Here is a 19,342-nt window from a genome sequence, read left to right as displayed (position 1 = left end):
GGAGACGTGTTGGAGAACTACAGCGTGTTGGAGACGTGTTGGAGAACTACAGTGCTTTGGAGACGTGTTGGAGAACTACAGCGTGTTGGAGATGTGTTGGAGAACTACAGCGCTTTGGAGACGTGTTGGAGAACTACAGCGTGTTGGAGACGTGTTGGAGAACTACAGCGCTTTGGAGACGTGTTGGAGAACTACAGCGCTTTGGAGACGTGTTGGAGAACTACAGCGCGTTGGAGAACTACAGCGCTTTGGAGACGTGTTGGAGAACTACAGCGTGTTGATGACGTGTTGGAGAACTACAGCGTGTTGGAGAACTACAGCGTGTTGGAGAACTACAGCGTGTTGGAGACGTGTTGGAGAACTACAGCACTTTGGAGACGTGTTGGAGAACTACAGTGTGTTGGAGACGTGTTGGAGAACTACAGCGCTTTGGAGACGTGTTGGAGAACTACAGCGTGTTGGAGACATGTTGGAGAACTACAGCGCGTTGGAGAACTACAGCACTTTGGAGACGTGTTGGAGAACTACAGTGTGTTGATGACGTGTTGGAGAACTACAGCGTGTTGGAGAACTACAGTGTGTTGGAGAACTACAGCGTGTTGGAGACGTGTTGGAGAACTACAGCGTGTTGGAGACGTGTTGGAGAACTACAGCGCGTTGGAGAACTACAGCACTTTGGAGACGTGTTGGAGAACTACAGTGTGTTGATGACGTGTTGGAGAACTACAGCGTGTTGGAGAACTACAGTGTGTTGGAGAACTACAGCGTGTTGGAGACGTGTTGGAGAACTACAGCGCTTTGGAGACGCGTTGGAGAACTACAGTGTGTTGGAGACGTGTTGGAGAACTACAGCGTGTTGGAGACGTGTTGAAGAACTACAGCGCTTTGGAGACGTGTTGGAGAACTACAGTGTGTTGGAGACGTGTTGGAGAACTACAGCGCTTTGGAGACGTGTTGGAGAACTACAGCGTATTGGAGACGTGTTGGAGAACTACAGCATGTTGGAGACGTGTTGGAGAACTACAGCGCTTTGGAGACGTGTTGGAGAACTACAGCGTATTGGAGACGTGTTGGAGAACTACAGCGTGTTGGAGAACTACAGCGCGTTGGAGAACTACAGCGCGTTGGAGACGTGTTGGAGAACTACAGCGCTTTGGAGACGTGTTGGAGAACTACAGCGTGTTGGAGACGTGTTGGAGAACTACAGCGTGTTGGAGACGTGTTGGAGAACTACAGCGTGTTGGAGAACTACAGCGCGTTGGAGAACTATAGCGCGTTGGAGACGTGTTGGAGAACTACAGCGTGTTGAGAACTACAGCACGTTGGAGAACTATAGCGCGTTGGAGACGTGTTGGAGAACTACAGCGTGTTGGAGAACTACAGCGCGTTGGAGACGTGTTGGAGAACTACAGCGCTTTGGAGACGTGTTGGAGAACTACAGCGCTTTGGAGACGTGTTGGAGAACTACAGCGTGTTGGAGACGTGTTGGAGAACTACAGCGTGTTGGAGAACTACAGCGTGTTGGAGAACTACAGCGTGTTGGAGAACTATAGCGCGTTGGAGAACTATAGCGCGTTGGAGACGTGTTGGAGAACTACAGCGTGTTGGAGAACTACAGCATGTTGGAGAACTACAGCGCGTTGGAGACGTGTTGGAGAACTACAGCGTGTTGGAGACGTGTTGGAGAACTACAGCGTGTTGAGAACTACAGCGCGTTGGAGAACTATAGCGCGTTGGAGACGTGTTGGAGAACTACAGCGTGTTGGAGAACTACAGCGCGTTGGAGACGTGTTGGAGAACTACAGCGTGTTGGAGAACTACAGCGTGTTGAGAACTACAGCGCGTTGGAGAACTATAGCGCGTTGGAGATGTGTTGGAGAACTACAGCGTGTTGGAGAACTACAGCGTGTTGGAGAACTACAGCGCGTTGGAGACATGTTGGAGAACTACAGCGTGTTGGAGACGTGTTGGGGAGAACTACAGCGGCTTCCATGTAACACAAAACCGAGAAAATCTCTGTTGAGCCGGTGTTTGGTTGGTCTGGTCTGCTGTAGAAACATGGCGGTGCAACATGGGGGGACTCTTAAGGACCCGCTTCATAAACTGTATGGATATGAAGGGCTTGTTCTAAACTAATGTAAACGCAACAATTAGTTTTAGGTGCTGATACTATGAATGTTGTGAATACTATATTCCTTTTCTGCTAATACATCTTCCTCAGTCCTAAACACTGTTCCTTTAAAATATCTCAAATATTCCATATTATAGACCTATACAGTCTGTTCTTAGATGTTGACAAAGCTGCAAACTGGCAGTAACAATACGCATTTTGACCAAATACTCTTCAACGTGATCACAATGCTACATTTGCTACATTTGTTACTTTCACTAAACGTTGAGTCAGCATGGTTTACCTGTTTGTCGTGGTTTTGTTGTCCAATTAGGGTCCCGTTTTATGACTGTTCGGCCTGTGTGAACTTACATTTATAATTTCATTAGAAAAATATGCTTTCAAAAAAGGTGTCCATTCGCAAGCCATCATTCATGTAGCATAACATTATAAATAAAGGCATGAAAACGGATCAATACTGTGGCACTTTTAAAAGTTGCAAACATGGAAGTGATTGTGTTATTCCTCACCTCTCCAACAGATGTCCCCCTAATGTCATCTTTTCCAGCTCCACTCACAAGGCAGAAATACACAAGCCAATGTTTATATTGTAGATACATTTATATAATATCTTTTTTTCTTTACAGTGGAATTGATCTGTCACACAAGTGACAAAAAAAGCACACAATACAGTCAATAAACCAAACCTATAGAACATATGATTGTCACTTACTGCGAGTCACAAAAAAAGTACATACTGTGAATAAATAATCTACAGAAATATGTACAATATGCACAACAAGAATTCAAATGGCAGAGCAAATAAAGCTTTGGATACCTGTACAGGAAATAAGGTAAGCAGATGTAGACTGAGCCAGCTGTCCCCAACATACAGCATTAAGCATTAACCATCTAGAAGTCAGAAATTTACAGGACATTTAGTAACATTTAGGCTTTGAGCTCCTGCATTTAATGACTTATAATAATGAAAAATAAAATAAAATCAGAGAGAATAAAATGAACACGTTAACGCTATGTACAGTATCGCATTCCACGGAAAACTGGAGAATATTTAATGCTTATCGTCCAATGAGGATCAAGGCAACAACCACGGGACTACAGGCGGCTGAGAGAGAAAGAGGCAGAGAGAAAGAGACTCACAGCAGAGGAGAAGAAAACAATACCCTCATTGTGCTCCTGTTGGCGTCCTTAGCCGGTACTGACAAACACTGGACAACTCTGTTACCTTTCCCCATCGAAAAGAAGAGAGCTGGTCAAAGATCTGCATGTCTGGTTATGTGCAAACCTCTCTCCTGTCGAGTCGGTAAGACACACACACACACACACATGCGCACACGCGCACACACACTATGCACACATGTGAGGAGCTGCAGTCTTCTGTAATGTCCCAAACTTTAAGTCTCTGGTGGGTTCAGTAGCGAGTTACCCAGAGTTCAAGTACTCCAGTGCCACTTCATAGCAAAACTTGTACTGGTCCTATGAGACAAGAGGAAACAAACAACAACATTAGCTAGGCGTACATGGCCAGATCAACCTGCTAGAGGGCCCAGAGGAAAAAACAAGAGCATCCGGGCCCCTATTAGTGTCCGAAGCTATGCAGTTCTGACGGAGTACACTTGCAGTTTTAACCTCCCCTTCCTCCCCAATATACCCTCTCTGTAAATTATTTTACTTTACTTATTCATTTATGAATATGTACCGTGTAAACATAGATATCATCTGAAATGAAGTTTAAAACTACATTTTGACAGGCCAGGGCCCTTATCAGGTAACAGAGCAGGAGGCCCTTTCATCTCAGATATATTTCTTCATCAAATTGTGCTATAGTATTCACATTATGTGTACACACACACACACACACACACACACACACACACACACACACACACACACACACACACACACACACACACACACACACACACACACACACACACACACACACACACACACACACACACACATTAATTGAATCATCTACTGTGATCATCAAATGGTTCAGATGTAAACTATCTCAATGCAGGTATAATTTAATGACTTTTAAAGGGGCGATCCACCCATTTTGGAAATGAAGATCAATGATATGACTGCAAAACGGATGAGCTGTGAAATGACATAAAGCGTTAGAAATTAGTGGCGCAGAGCTTCAGAGAAGAATTTACCAGGGCATTTTTTCTTCCCCCAACTTTATTGAAGTAATATAATTTGCTGGAGCATCCCCTTTAAATAGCATCAGGTTCTATGGGAGTTTATAATAAACTCAAACTAGTCTGACAAAGTACTGCTGCAATGCTCCTCACCAGTAGGTCCACCATGTTGGGTTTATTGTTCCTTAGTGTTTTGACCGCATGGAAAACATCCACAGAGCGCTGGTGTTGAAGCATCTCGCACACAATGCTGATGGCACAGAATGTCCCACTTCGGCCGCCTCCATTCCTAGAGTTATAAAAAACAAGACGTACATTAACACATTTAATATAATCAAGGTTTTGTTTAATACAGAAAGGTAAGGATTTGACAATACAGCTGATTGAGGGATGATGAGTTTTTGATGCAGTGGAGCTCTTCAGTCAGTAGGTGGAGATGTTTCATCTTTAATGGCCTGGCTGACTGAACTTCCCTCTGCACCCAGTACAGTGATCACTTACAGACAGTGGACCACGGTGCGTCCCTCGCCTCCGTCATACTCTTCCTGCCACTTGTCCACCTGTCGAATTAGCTTGAGGAAGGAGCGCTTGGACATGGGCGTGTCTCTGTACATGGGCCAGCCGAGGAACTGGAACTGCTGCACCATCCGGTAGCCGTCCTGAGGCTGGAGGGGAAGGACACACTGGTTATCCCAGGTTAACACACAGAGTAGAGAGGGGGGGTATGTTGATATGCAACAATGCAATCAGATGTAAAGATGCAGCTAAAGCTAAGCCTTGATGGGGGGCAAGTAGGGCAAGAGATGGATCTGGGCAAGAGGAGTCACTGAAGAGATGAATGCGCGGATAGATATGTTGATAGATGAGCTCAGCCTCAGCTGGAGACAGATAGTTAAGAGCTACAGACACTCTAAATCACACTCAGACATATCGATCAATAACACTTGTCAGAGATCATGTGTGATTAGATTGTATTCCACTTAACACGGTGGTGGTGCCTCTGCCGTCGAGATGGTGTTATAACACGGCGACATGAGGAGTGATTGTTGACAGTGGGCAGACTGTGAGGGTAAGGAGCTTACGCAGGTGACGCTGGCGCAGCTCAGGACCGTTACTGCGCAGGGATGTACGGTTAAGGTTAAAAGGTCACTTCTCCCACACCAAAGAATACACAGACAGACCTATAGGTATCTATCCATGCATGTTTATATTAGAGAAAGTTGTGAAATATGCATCTCTGAAATGTCTTCCTTCACTCCAATAAAAAGTGAATTTGGTTTGTGGCGCTCATGTATTTGAAATATGACATTTAAAAGAGTGTTTACCAACTTGTCTTTCCATAATCGGCGTGCTTGTTGCTTTTGATGGTCAACGCGCTTTCAACAGCTATCATAGGAACTATTTCTTCATTACAAAGTACTTACAATAAAAATGTTCACAGCCAGTGGACACTGGAGGATTAATTTTTATGGTGAAATATAGAAATCCTTCAAATAAAACTCTAAGAGTAAGATCCAGAGTAACAAGGAGATTGTTTCTGAAATTAAAGGTTGTGTGTTTTGCATTGAATTGTGGTGGAAAAGGAAATCTTAAAAAACCTAGACTGATAAAAAACGAAATTATTTACATGCTTAGATATTGATATAATTCGGATGGACTGACCCTTTGGGGTAGATTCATGTTCTACCCAAAGGGTGTTAGTTGAATGAGCAATCATGGAGTTCAACTTCTACCTTTTTTAACTACATGTGAAAATGTCTCAAGCTGTCTCAGAGACATGTGACTGGAGGCGATCGCACCTCGGTCCAATCACTTGAGCAGTGGCATAGTTAAAGAACAGACCGACTCTGCCACTGCACAGCTTGAATGGACAGGCCGGCGCGTGAGTGGGACGTGTGAGGTGTGCAGCCACAGAATAAATTCGCTGTTGCGATGATAACCACAGAGAATACAAACTAGTTCTAAAAGTAAAAAAAAAAAAAATGGCCAGCAGAGCAGAAACACTACATGATCACACAATGATACAAATGACTTTCAGTTTGAATTGTGACCCTCACATGTCACCGTACCCGTGCTGCATTGTAAATCCGAAATATTCGGCTGATAATGTCCTCCTCCAAGTCGGCGGAGACAAACTCCACCTGGATGGGTCCGTGGCGGTGGACTCCGTTTTCTGGCCAGTACTGTGGGCACAACTAAACAAAATAGGCACGTACACACACACACACGCACACGCACACGCACACAGACACAGAGAGAGAGAGACACAAACATGGAAGATGATTCATTAGTTTCGGAGTCTGAGTTTGAGGACGTGCATGATGAGAAACCAGGGGTAGAGAAAGAAAAAGTTAATTCATTCAATGTGAAGTGCTTTCTTTTTACAATATGATGAATTGCTTCTTCACAGAAGAAACTTTTATTTTTGATTGACGAAAGACTAAACATCATTTGTTCAAGAAATTAAACTGAAATTCCTGGAAAACGTTGACTAATGTCACACACACACACGCACATCACTCACAAACACACGGCAAAAAGCGAAAATCTGAGAATCTGCTCTGTGCAGAAAAAAGGTAATCAAAAGGTGGTTGATTGATGGAAAAGTAATTGGTTGTTTAAGATAATTTATTAACAGTTTAATTTGGCTATCTATTTCAATAATTGATTTATTACTTTTAGCTCAATCAACATTTATCCATTTGCTATCTATTTAAAAAGTGTATCCATTACTTTAGCTTATCATTTCAACTGTTTATGCATTATCCATCTATTGTAACCATTACTACAGTACATTACTTTTAGACTGCTCAGTTTGCAAACAATTGCTCACACACTCTAAACCATGGCGTTCAAATGTTACAGCTGACCTATTGCAATACATTTCTTAATTAAACCCCAGTTGTAGATGTCACCTTGGGTAACTCTGATGTGTTTTTCCTCACTATTTCTGAACAGTTTCAAGTACAGGATTGGTAAATCTGTTACAAAAACAATCAATAGATCGATGAAGAATAAAAAATAATAAGTTATTGACTGGTCTGGCAGCAGAAGAAGATATAAAACCCTGGGACAGCATCACGAGAGCTTAACACTCTCCTCTATAGACGCCCCTCAGGAGAGAAAGCCCGATGAAGGCCCCTGCAGAGCTCACCGCTGGCATCTCAGCACTTAATCAGACAAGTGGAAGTGAACACGCACAGATGGACAGACGAGCCTACATGCAGAGTTATGAACAACAGTACCTGAGAGGAATGCAAATAACAGACTATGCATATAAATGGACACATGAATAAACACGTATATAAACATAGAAGAAAAGCACAAACACATTCAAAGTCTCTGTGGCAGCGGGAGCGCCACTTTCTAGCCTCCTTTGAGAGCCTGTCAAAATTTGACAAATTCAACAGATGCAAAAACAAAGTTGCCGATGGAGAAGATGGTAAACCTCCACCTCCCTCAACTCCATCAACGCCTAACCCCCTTTCCTCCCTTCCCACCTGTGCCGTTTCTTTTACTGGCTGGCTACAGTGAGAATATTGAATGAAAGGCCCTTTCTATCCAGCCAGTCAGTCAACCAGTCAGTCACCTAGGGAAGGGAATTTGGATGGGGAGAGCAAGCCTGGCTTCAGGCTTTGATCCGCGGGTGTTATGACAGAGCCTCAGGCTGAGAAATCTGGATAGGCTCTTCCACAGGCCTGTCTCTACATCTACCCACACTTTCATGGCAAGTCCTCTTCCACTCCGCAGCATCCACCTCATTTCAAACATATATTGCATGTGGTTTGCCAGCAGAGATGCATTCATGTTTTTTTCATACCGAAAGAAAACAAACAAAAAAAGCAATATCTCCCTGAATCCAGTTCCCACGCTGTCCTTTTGTTTGACTTTATAAGATACACAAAGGTACTGCTTCGTCGGTTTGTCGGCGTGCTGCTTGCAATATCTCTGAAGGATTATTTTGTGTAATGTATATGTGTGTTTACGCGCACATATCAGGTCGGGTTTACCTGGGCTGGGTCGACATCGTTGAGCATTACTATGGATGTGCAGTGGTAATCCAGAACCAATCTCCAGAAGTCCTTCACTGTGTTTGGTAACGGGTGCTGGGTCACTATGAATGCAGAGGGCTGCTTATAACTCTGGAGGAGAGCAAGAAAAATAGAAAAGGGGAAAAAGAAGCAAAAGAAAGATTTGAAACACTGTCGCTACATACACCTCATGCATATTATATAGTACGTAAACTGACAATTTACCAAGAATAAACCAATAACCATTTTAAAATGACCTCCATCTTTTGACCTCCCTCCCACTGAGTGCTGTTTTAATGGAGATTCCATGTCTGTGGAGAATATATTAGGCCGCTGCACTTTTAATGTGGTTTCTGGCTAGCCCAGTAGTGACGGAGAGGATCCTGTTCCTGAAAGGTCGCCTTCTCAATCGAGGCAAGAGCCAAAAAGTCCATCAATGGACACAAGCTTTGTCAAGGTGTTCTTTGTTAGGTCTACCCCGAATACATTTAACACTTGAAAATTGCTATACATTGCATTTTGGGTATATTTTGTATTGTCCTGTAGTGCATTTTAGTTATTGTACACAGCTTTTGATTTGAGTCCAAGTCAGCCTCAATTTCGAAAATTGAATCTAGGGTTTGTGATGTTCTTCAAAACAATGCTCCAACAAAAGACAAAAGAAAGACATCTGATATTTGTGGCTGTCTCTGGACTGTAATTAATCAGAAATGATTGGAAAACAAGGTCCTGGCTTTTTTTAATGAATACTTTTCATACAAATGCATTTAAAAAGTTTTATTTCAAAGCCCTGTTATTACAAGTTGATAAAACAAAATATCCCAAACTGTAAACCTTAATTCAACTGTTAATAGTGCAAAAAAAGTCCTTGGAACAAAAGCTGAAACACCAATGCCACCACTCACAGTTTCCCTAATCGACCATAATGTTTTCCATTAACTTTCAAAATGAAAATACTTGCTTTGACTTTACTGATTATACAAGAAAGGCAACATGTGGGGAAGTTTCAGCTCACACAGAGAGAACTGTAATTACCTGCCTTGTGACTCATTGTTAATTTACCACTTTAACAATCACAGGAATTCAATTAGCAAGAATTCCAATAACGCTGGAGTGCTCCTTTAAGTGACCCTGTGAGGTAACAATTCTTAAAGCGTGAAATGTTCTGCACAGCGTTCGTCTCTTACATCCATGAGCGCAGCGTTGATATAGTTGGAGCTCTCCCCGTCTATGGTGATCAGGAAGGGGAGGCAGCGGTCTGGAGGAAGGACGTCCATGCAGCGGTTCTTCTCGTGGTTCCTGGGCAGCAGGGCGATGCTGCAGTCCTCCACTCGCAGCGTGGGAGTCACCATATTCAGAGTCTGTCGGGGTCGAAGCAGAAATACGCACTGTCACGCCAACGCTGGAAGGTAGGCACTTGAGTCTTGAGTGTGCTAATTATCTCCCGATATGGTAATTAACAATGCAATTCTTTAATCAGTTACATTAGCGATAGCTCTTACTCCCCTGATGTGACTGTGATGAAACTTAGGGGGGCCATGCATCTCATATAACACTGATTGGTCCAAGGAGGGGTGCTACCATTACAGATTAAAACAAGGTGATATATTTGCTACTGATTGGCCCAGAAGGGGGCCGCGCCACTCATGAAGAGAAAACATGTTTACTGTTGTTTTCAACGTGTCCTGCACTTGAGTTAATGCTTGATTAGGGATTTGCAAACAAGTTCCTTATTGTGTTTAAATCTCCTCACCCTAAACTCCTCTTTAATGGGGCTGGAGTTGGTCTGCGGGTCCAGGCGGTTCATGTCGTAGTACACAGAGCGGAGCTGACTGGCAGGAATGGTGGTGTCGCCACAGAGACATGCCTCCAAGATTGCATCGTGGATGAAGACATACTGCTCCTGCAAAAAAAACAGCATCCTCATTGCGGATCTATCAGACTTCTAGGCCTCATGACAACCAACAAAATATGATTTTCTTTTTACCAAAAGCAGAAATGCATGAGCGAGTGTTCCACTGCATTTTTGCTAGAATAATTCAATGACCTTTACACAACCTTCCCATGATTATTCTTTACCCCTGAGGCAGTTTCTGTGACTAATATTTGTCATTGTCTGTCTTCAAAGGTTACATTACATAATTGTGCATATTTTTGGTACACAGCTGATTTAACTGACGATAAAAACGTTGAAATATTTAGAGGCCTGGAAGAAAGTGTATTCTTAAATACCGTGACCTTTTCAGGTTTTTCATGACCCTCTCAAACCTCTTAGTTAAGTTGAAACTTCATCGTCGCGATCAAGGCAAGAACCAGGCCGACGTCTTCAAAACTAAAAACAACCCATGCTGTCCTTAACTTCATGCAGAGCAAAAGTAGAAAATCGCGACGCATCTCCTCGTCCTCACATCAGTCAGTCAAGCAGTCGACATGGTGACACAGCTTGAGGCTTGACGCAAATCTATTCTGAAGTGACATTTTCAGCTGACACTCCCTTGTCACTTCGGACCAAAATCCGCACACATGCACAGGGGTCACTGATTTACAGATTTACAGAGAAACGTGTGTTGCCATTTGTTGAGTTCTAGTGCAGAGAGTGAGCTGCTGACCGGAGCGTTTGACTACTTTGGGCTGGGTCAGCGGGTCGGCGGCAACACGGTGCTCAAACCAGAATCCACAGATTGATAGATCCTATCTGAGCTCATAAACCATAAACAACAACAAGGCTTTTCATTTCCGCGAACAGATTAAACCACGTTGGAGAGTTAGTGTCTGGCCGCAGGCTGAGGAGCCAAGCCAACGAGCCTGAACACCTGCAAGGGAAAATACACACATACACACACTTTGAAGGTCACTGAATTTGAGGAGAGTGACTCAGGGTGAACAACATTTGGTCTCCAGTTACTCAAATCACAATTTGGATGTCAACGATGAAACATTTGCCCATTAAGTCCAATGACGCCTGTGATTTAAAGGGAATTACGGTGAAATGATGCATCCAACGAGACTATGGACACCTCCAGATGGCTGGTGTTCAGGGAAGTCCTTTGGTAGCCCACACTGGCATAGAGACGCAGGATGAGCCAGGTAAGCTTTCAGCCATCAATATGAGCTAAATGCTTTCAGTTACAAGCCTCTAAACCCTTTGATTAGAGCATGTATTGCCAAGCACTTGCGCTTAGCATCCTGGGAAATAGTTGGGGTGAGCACTTCAATAAATGTCTTTGTGTGAAATGATCACACCAATGTAAAGTCGCCATAAATACATCTGCTGTAAATATAAACACAATTCATCTGATATTTCAAGCAGTCTTAAACCAGCACTGAAGAGCACTTGTGCTACAGCTGTCACATAGAGGTCAATTATAATGTGGATAGTTTAGTCACAGAATGAAATATATTCCTATTGTTTGAGAAACGCGACACTTGAACTGGCACTTGAAAAATGAAAACTAATTACGCTGCATTTTAAAAGATAATGGGCATCATTAGTCACTGGCAAAATGGGGGGAAAAAAATCTTTACAGACAAGATCTCTTATCCTGTAGAAAAATTGACTAATAAAAGTCAGGAAATATATATATTTTTTGCCACGAATTGTGAGCATTTGTTCTGGGGCACCATGAAGTATGGCTTATGCTCGCAGATACTAGTTAATCCACAGCCTGCAGATCTGCATCCTCACTCTTCCTTTTACTCATGAGCCTCTGTGGGCGGGCCCTGCTCCTCTGGGGCCACTGTGGGACCAGAGCTAGCGTACCTCAGTCTGGACCATGTTGACCCTCCGGGAGCGCAGCTCCCTCACGCAGTTGTAAATGTCCACCACACCCTCTCTCTCCGCCATGTCCAGCATGATGTCGATGACGATGAAGCAGCCTGTCCGTCCCGCCCCGGCACTGTGGGGAAACCCACAGATTATTAACCTCAGGGGTGCAATAGAAAGCAGTTTTTATCCAGAGGAGTTGGACACTTAGATCTTGACAATGTAGCATCATTAAAATATGTACAATATTTTTTTTTGTAAAATGTCTTTTTTGCTTTATTTTTTGCTTTCGTAGCCATATTTTAAAAGGTCAGTTCAACAAAATCCACTCAATTTCAAACATATCTCTAGTGGTATCTGAATATAGTAAATTACATTGCAACATATGAAAGATGAAATTACGTATTCTTTCCCTTACAAATGAGCAAACCAACACACTAAGATGTTTTACAACTACAGCCTGACTTGATCTGGTGTGAGCACTTGCGTATGGTGGCGAAGTCAGTTTACTGAGACTGCGTTTGGAATTGCATACTAACTAACTATTCATACCAAGTATGACGTCAAGTAGAATATGCTGTGTGCGCTCCCACTGCATAGTAATGCTAGATTAGTAAGAATGTCTGAGTACTAAATAAAAACTGTGGAGAATACAATGGAAGGACAGAGAAGACGGATACATAAGTGCGCACTGACTAGTGAGGCAGAGTAGGACCAACAGTATGCAACAAGGTGGTCCGGTGCACACCAACCTGCAGTGAACCACCATGGGCCCAGCATTGGTCAGAGTCTTGGACTTGACTCTCCTAATAAACCCAAGCAGGCCTGTGGCGTGATAGGGCACCCCGTGGTCCGGCCACCCCGTGAAGTGAAACTGCCGGATCTCCCGGATCTCATGAGCCCCTCTCTGAGGAACAGAGTCATCATGTTAAACACACAAAGCGCAGCAGAAGACGGAGAGAACGTGCTGAGAAGACAGAGGATACAGTGTGCAGACGATATGAGAGGTTCTTCTAAAGCAAATACAGAGTTGGATTGAATACAAACACACGCTGCATGGTCAAAGTGGAGGAGGGGAGATTGATTATTTATGTGCAAACAAGATGTCCAAGACTGCATTATTTCTTTACCGCCTGTCATACAGGATTACATGTTACGTCCATGATCTGGACACCTTGAGTTTAACATATAAATAGAACCTTTTGCAATTTTTTTGGAGTTCGTGTTTTATAGGTGGACTCATTGCCTGTTGCTTAGGATTAAAAAGAGTCAAACTTTAATAATTATATCCATTTGTAACATTTGTTATTCAACATGAATTAATATATTTTTAAAGTTAAATGGCAGGAACTTAATGGTGAGAGAGGGTCTCAATGGGTCTCCCTGGAGAAACTCATTCATCTCAGTGGGATCTGGGGCGTGGAGGTTGGGAGCTGCATGCATTGCTGCCTACAAAGCAATCCAAATGTCAATACTGTTAAAATTCTTCTTCTTACAACAAATGTGTTTATTATTAAAAAAAGCAGGGGGGAGGGAATGCTGCTTATTGTGCAGGATTATGCTGGTTGTTGAAAACTTGAGTAATTTCAAAACAGCATTGGACAACCCATTTGGCAGGACAAATCATATGCTATAACCTTGATAACTCGTAATAAAGGACACATTTGGAAATGAACGAGAAGACCTTACACTGCATAATCAAGTCACAGGAGTAAAGACATTTTTAAAAGGTGCTTTAAGCACATAACCTGTAACTTCTTCAAATAAACTGTTCAATAGCCAAAGGTTGAGGTCGAGTACCGAGCACAAGTATGAATGTTTTTTCAAACCTCTTAGTGGACAATAGAGATTCATAATTGTACCTTCTCTACAGCAAAGGTCCTGATGACGTACTCTGACAGCAGCTCAGTCTCTATCAGCGTCACCTTGATGTCTCTGTAGATTTCAGTGTCATCAGGCCAGTATTTACAGCACTTTACCTGAGAGTGACAAAAGTATGTTTTAAAACCACATGCACCCAATAGATTATGCTAATTGCATTGGATTCACATTTGCATACACACAATGCTGTATTTCACTGCACACTCAAAATTGCAGGCCATCATTTTTTTTGCCCGATAAAGATAATTGTCATGCCACATTTGCTACCTGATATTTAATTCCTTTGAAGTCAAAATGAGATCTGCTTTGTATTAGTTTCAACCCCTGGTCAAGGATCTGCTGTAAATGGGAATCTTTTGTAATGATGGAGAGCTCTTTCTCACATTATTACATTTTCATTCTCACATCGATAAAGTAAGAATAACTCTAAAGGTAGACCGGAGGAGTAAGATTTGTCCACCGTAAGTTTTTGACTACCGGTGCGGAGAAATAGGACAAAACATAAAATATAATATTGTACTACAATTGGATGAGGGAGATATAATAACATTCCAATAATGATATGACATAATAAACCCTTAGTTGTTTAAAACAGATTTCCCAACAGAAACCTAAAACACCCCACTGGAAATATTACACCCTCCCCCACCCCCCAGTCCCCCGTTCAATTAAACTGAAGATACTCGGGGAGTAAGGCTGGTGAAAAAGATTGAGATCATGGAGGTGTATCAGAGAATGATAATTTTTGATGAGGGATACATGTGACATCAGCCACAACTAGATTCAATTTTTATTTCTGGAGTCTTTGCGCTGATTAGGAATGAAATGAGATTTTCGGTTTGTGGAGTGACACAGGCAGAGGGGGACGTTCAGGCCCCCTCTCTCTGACACCCCTGATGACTAATCCCCAATGACAATCACAAATCCACCGTCCGCTTCCAGACAGATTGATTTAGGCAAAAGCCATTACGTTATTAGATCACTGAATCAGATGCCTGGTTTGGGTAGAACTAGCCTATGGGCTAAATTATGCCGGCATACACACAGATGTTCTTTTCCGTGGGCACACTTATGACAGTGTGACTGTGTGTGCGTGGCACTTGAACTCATTCGCTCACATGGACAAAGTGTCTGGAAAAGAAGCACAGGTAGCATCACCTCATCACACACTACCTTCCAAACCAAATCTCTCATACATCAAAGCATGCCGAGCGCCGCCTCTGTGTGTGAAACCAGCGGGACGCAGAGGCTGTGTGTGCCAAGATTTCCCAGAGTTCATCAGCAACTGTGCCGAGCAGATGGCCCACTGTGATATGGTGGAGTGATTTTATGGGGCCCTCTGAGGAGCCACCGTCACTGGGACCAACTGTGCCTACCGCCCGCCATTGGACAAGGATCATATAACAGACGGTTTGGGGGCCGGGCCCACCGGGGACGGCACCGCAGCTAAGCAGGTGTGGAGAAGGTGTGGGGCGGGCTGGGGCGGGGCGGGCTGAGCTCAGCTACTGTAGAGGAACGGCCTAATGAGGTACCTGGAGATGGGCCCATGAATCATTATCAGCTCTGCTACATTTAAGCGCCACTAAAAATGCACATCAGCGAAATCAAGGTGTGCCTGTGTTTAAGGGGCTGTCAGTGTGAACGTGTTTGAAATTCGTGGAGAAAATCCCCCGGCAGTCAAAGCATTACACTGTACTTTAAGACCTCCATTTTCTCTTGATTGTAACCTAATGGGGAGGAACTTCAGTGCAACTTAAGTGGAACAAATTAGGACTGAAGTCGCTTTTTCTTTCTTTTTTTCGAGGCAGACCACATGCTAAAGTGAACAAAAGAAGTCAAGGATCTATCATTAGTTTAAAACTTATGAACTATCCTCACTACTCAATACCAGTCGCCTTTTATCCAATGAGGACAACATTAAAAGATGTTTCTCGGAGGAGCTGGCGGCTACAGCGAAGTATAATCTCCTTTTATAGAGCCAATCAGATGAAAGAGCACTCAGTTGCCTCGATGCCTCCCTGGTAATGAAGGCCATCAATCAGTTTCTTCTCACTTCTCAATGATCAGATAGATGGAAAAAGAGCTGGCAGCACGCAAGACCCATGCCTCAATAGGAGACACACACACGCATGCACACAAACACACAGACGGGCATTGATGTCGAAACACACAAAGGCACTAAAAAAAGATGGCTCCGTTTGCCTCGAGATACAATCGACTAGGGGCAAGGTAATCTTATTTGAGATATGCGATTAGAGCTAACATCTAATTATTACCCACCCTGCCCACTTCCACCAGGTTGGTCACCATGACGATGGCTGCCGTGTTCTCCTGCCAGACCATCCTCCAGAAGTCGAAGACCGTCTCCTGCATGGGGCCTTCGAGGGTGAGAGAGAGAGGGAATGAGTATTTAGTGAATGACATGCAGCATCACTCTTTTACATTCTCCACTGATCCCAGTTTTCCGATGGCCGATAGACTCCTTTCCCACTGACAGCAGACCAGCAGCCTTTGGTTCGTCACATTCAAATGTCACTGAGACGCAACAACTCAAGCGGTGATACCGTGACAGTGGAATTTTTGCTGAATATAACCTTTCCAACTGAAGACAAACACCAGATGTTTGAAAAAAAAGCCCTTGGAGGCAAATTCGTAATTTGTGATATTGGGCTATATGAAATAAACTGAATTGAATTTAATGTTTGTAGGTGTTTTTAGCCCAATGGGAAAGGGACTTAAGAAAACCTTTTCCTTATTGAGCTGGCTTTGTGCTCGGGCCTTACTCAAAGTCACATAGTTGGAATCAAACTATTGCTTAAAATGTTCCTGTACACCGAAATATTAAGATTTCTAAAGATGAACTAAAGGTTGTTGCCAAAATATCGGGAAAAAAAAGTAGAAAAGTATGTGTTTTTTTAGTATGTGTAATGAGTAACATCTTGCTTAATTCAATGCACTACTCTTTACAACTTTAAACTCACACATCTTTTTTTTTATTCACACGTGTTTTGATCATAACCTCATGCAATAGCACATCCGTCTCTGTCTTCACAGGCAGACAGAGAAGCAGAACAACCCGCACACAATATACTGTACACAGGGGATTTGGAGGTATTACAGCGCTACCGCAACAATGCAGTTTATAGAGCATTTCCCCTACATTTCACTCCTCGGATCGAGCGTTGAACAACATGTCAAACCAAATGTATTTATAGTGTTCCTACTACAGATTTATAGCAAAGTGCTTACTCTACAGCAAAGGGCTTAAATAAAGATGAAAACAAGAGAGTAGAAATAAATATCACATTTGAAGATGAGGCTCTGTGCATGTGTGCGTGTGTGCAGGTGTGTGTGTATGTGTATGTGTGTGTGTGCAGGTGTGTGTATGTGTGTGCGTGTGTGTGCATATGTGTGTATGTGCAGGTGTGTGTATGTGTGTGTGTGCATGTGTGCAGGTGTGTGTGTGTGTGTGTGTGTGTGTGCATGTGTGCAGGTGTGTGTGTGTGTGTGTGTGTGTGTGTGTGTGTGTGTGTGTATGTGTGTGTGCGTGTGGCAAAGCTCAAAGTAATTACCACTACACCTCATCTATTCAACGGCAACCTTTCCACTGAACCAGATCCTAACGTGTCTGGTGAACATCAAAATAAATGAGCAGCGAACCATTGACTGCCTCCAATATTTAAAACTTCACTGAGCAATAATTGTGGATTGATAGGATTTTAATTATTATTCTGGTTAATTAAAATTATTAATATTAGTTTTAATCAAGCACCAAGTGGGGAAAAAAAAGACTTCTGACAAATTAATTAGTGAATGCAAATCTCTGCAGTTGTGCATTCTGGCCCAAATTACCTGGAGACATGACAGATTATGCAGACACACAGAGACACAGTCTAAGACATCGCACAGAGACACACTATTACAGATTTTCTTTCTTTTCATCCATGTGGTAAGGAAACGCAATAACATTTAAGCCCTTGAAGCCCGTTAAAAAACAGGTGGAGGCATGCAATAAGAATTCAAGGAAACGCGCGGTGAGTAATCTCCCGCTGTGGACGTTTGTTGCCTGTCCTCCACTCTTACTCTCTCATTCTGTATCTCAAAACAATCAAACTATCACATTAAGGTAATATGCCCCATCAATAAATGAAGGTTTTATTACATATAAACCATTTGTAATTGTAACAAGAGAAGCTATTAGACACAAGTTGCAGCAGCTCTCGCATCCTTTGCTATTATTGTAGAGTTTGTGGTCCTTATTGGTTTATGTTTTCTGCAACAGCATCTTCAGGGCATCACCAAAGTGGCATCACCATTTTAATGACTTGAATGATCAAGCCATGTTTGATTTGCTCTCCGTGGTGCCTAAACAGTTCTTGACTGTCTCCCCTCCGACTGTAGTCAAGCACAGCCTCATGTGACAGAGTTTAAATCACTTCAATTTTTCACAAACTGAGCAATGAAATTTACGAGACTTTTTGCTGAAAAAAAGATGGATGATTGAAAAGGAACCATCATCTCCACATCAGGTCTCTGCTGCGAGCCTGTTCCCTTTGGAAAATAAGAACATTGTGCACAGTATACTAGCTGTATATTTGTAAAATTGAGAATTGGACTTCCGCCGACTTTTTTCCATCCCGATTGGATATCTAGAAATTTGGAACAAAGCTCCTCAATAGCTTCCATTTGAATTCCCTTATTTCCTCTGCAAGAATCGTCTCGATTGTAACTGTAGGACCTCAATCTCCAATTCCAGTCACTTCCAGTCTCTCCAATAACTACCCAACCTGATTGAGCCACCCACTCTGCTGCCTCCTACACTTGTCCCCGAGGGAGGATACACACTGCTGAGAAGTTTGGGAGAGGGAGACTGAGAAGCATGACAGCTGGTGTGTAGGACTTCAGTAACACAATAACACTTGGCATTATATGGTAAATCATCCAATGGGAGGCTCCTGCCAAGCTTCAGCCAGCCAATTTATGTTTCATATAGAGGAAGAGACAGAAAATAGGTGAGGAGAAGATGCTGGGCAGCTCTCGACTTGGTGACAGTCGTAAGGAAATGAATATGGCTCCTCATGAATCGTTGGAAAAGAACAAACAGATCTCAGTAGTGGAGAGATTCAAGCGTCTTGGTGAAAGTCACATAGGACACTCAATATCTTGTGGTTCTACCAATTTTCCTTGAAAAAGATTTTTTAATCTGTTTGGGAAAATAAACTAACACAATGTTGTGAAGGCATTGCAAAACCTCTAATGACGGACATAAGGGCAAACCATGTGTGTGACTTTGAAATGGAAGATGTGCAGATGTACTGGTTTTAATTAAAGATGCCTCAAATCAACAAAAGTGAGTCACCGAGGGAATGCTTTGCATTCTTAGGTTTTA

General features: G+C 42.9%; 1 protein-coding gene across 1 annotated transcript in view; it reads right to left on the bottom strand.

The window, feature by feature from the left end:
* Nucleotides 1-2,716: 2,716 nt before the first annotated feature.
* LOC117746248 (receptor-type tyrosine-protein phosphatase mu-like) overlaps nt 2,717-19,342 on the bottom strand; it is a 136,173-nt gene continuing 119,547 nt past the window's right edge. Inside the window, 11 exon segments of the mRNA XM_034555273.1 lie at nt 2,717-3,607; nt 4,432-4,567; nt 4,780-4,943; nt 6,348-6,473; nt 8,289-8,420; nt 9,497-9,670; nt 10,063-10,212; nt 12,070-12,205; nt 12,825-12,979; nt 13,935-14,051; nt 16,234-16,331. Of these exon segments, the coding sequence (XP_034411164.1) occupies nt 3,554-3,607; nt 4,432-4,567; nt 4,780-4,943; nt 6,348-6,473; nt 8,289-8,420; nt 9,497-9,670; nt 10,063-10,212; nt 12,070-12,205; nt 12,825-12,979; nt 13,935-14,051; nt 16,234-16,331 (1,442 nt within the window). The 3' untranslated portion in view covers nt 2,717-3,553.

This window comes from Cyclopterus lumpus, chromosome 17 (assembly GCF_009769545.1).
Source record: "Cyclopterus lumpus isolate fCycLum1 chromosome 17, fCycLum1.pri, whole genome shotgun sequence".
Lineage (NCBI taxonomy): Eukaryota > Metazoa > Chordata > Actinopteri > Perciformes > Cyclopteridae > Cyclopterus > Cyclopterus lumpus.
This window is presented reverse-complemented; position numbering and strand designations above follow the sequence as displayed.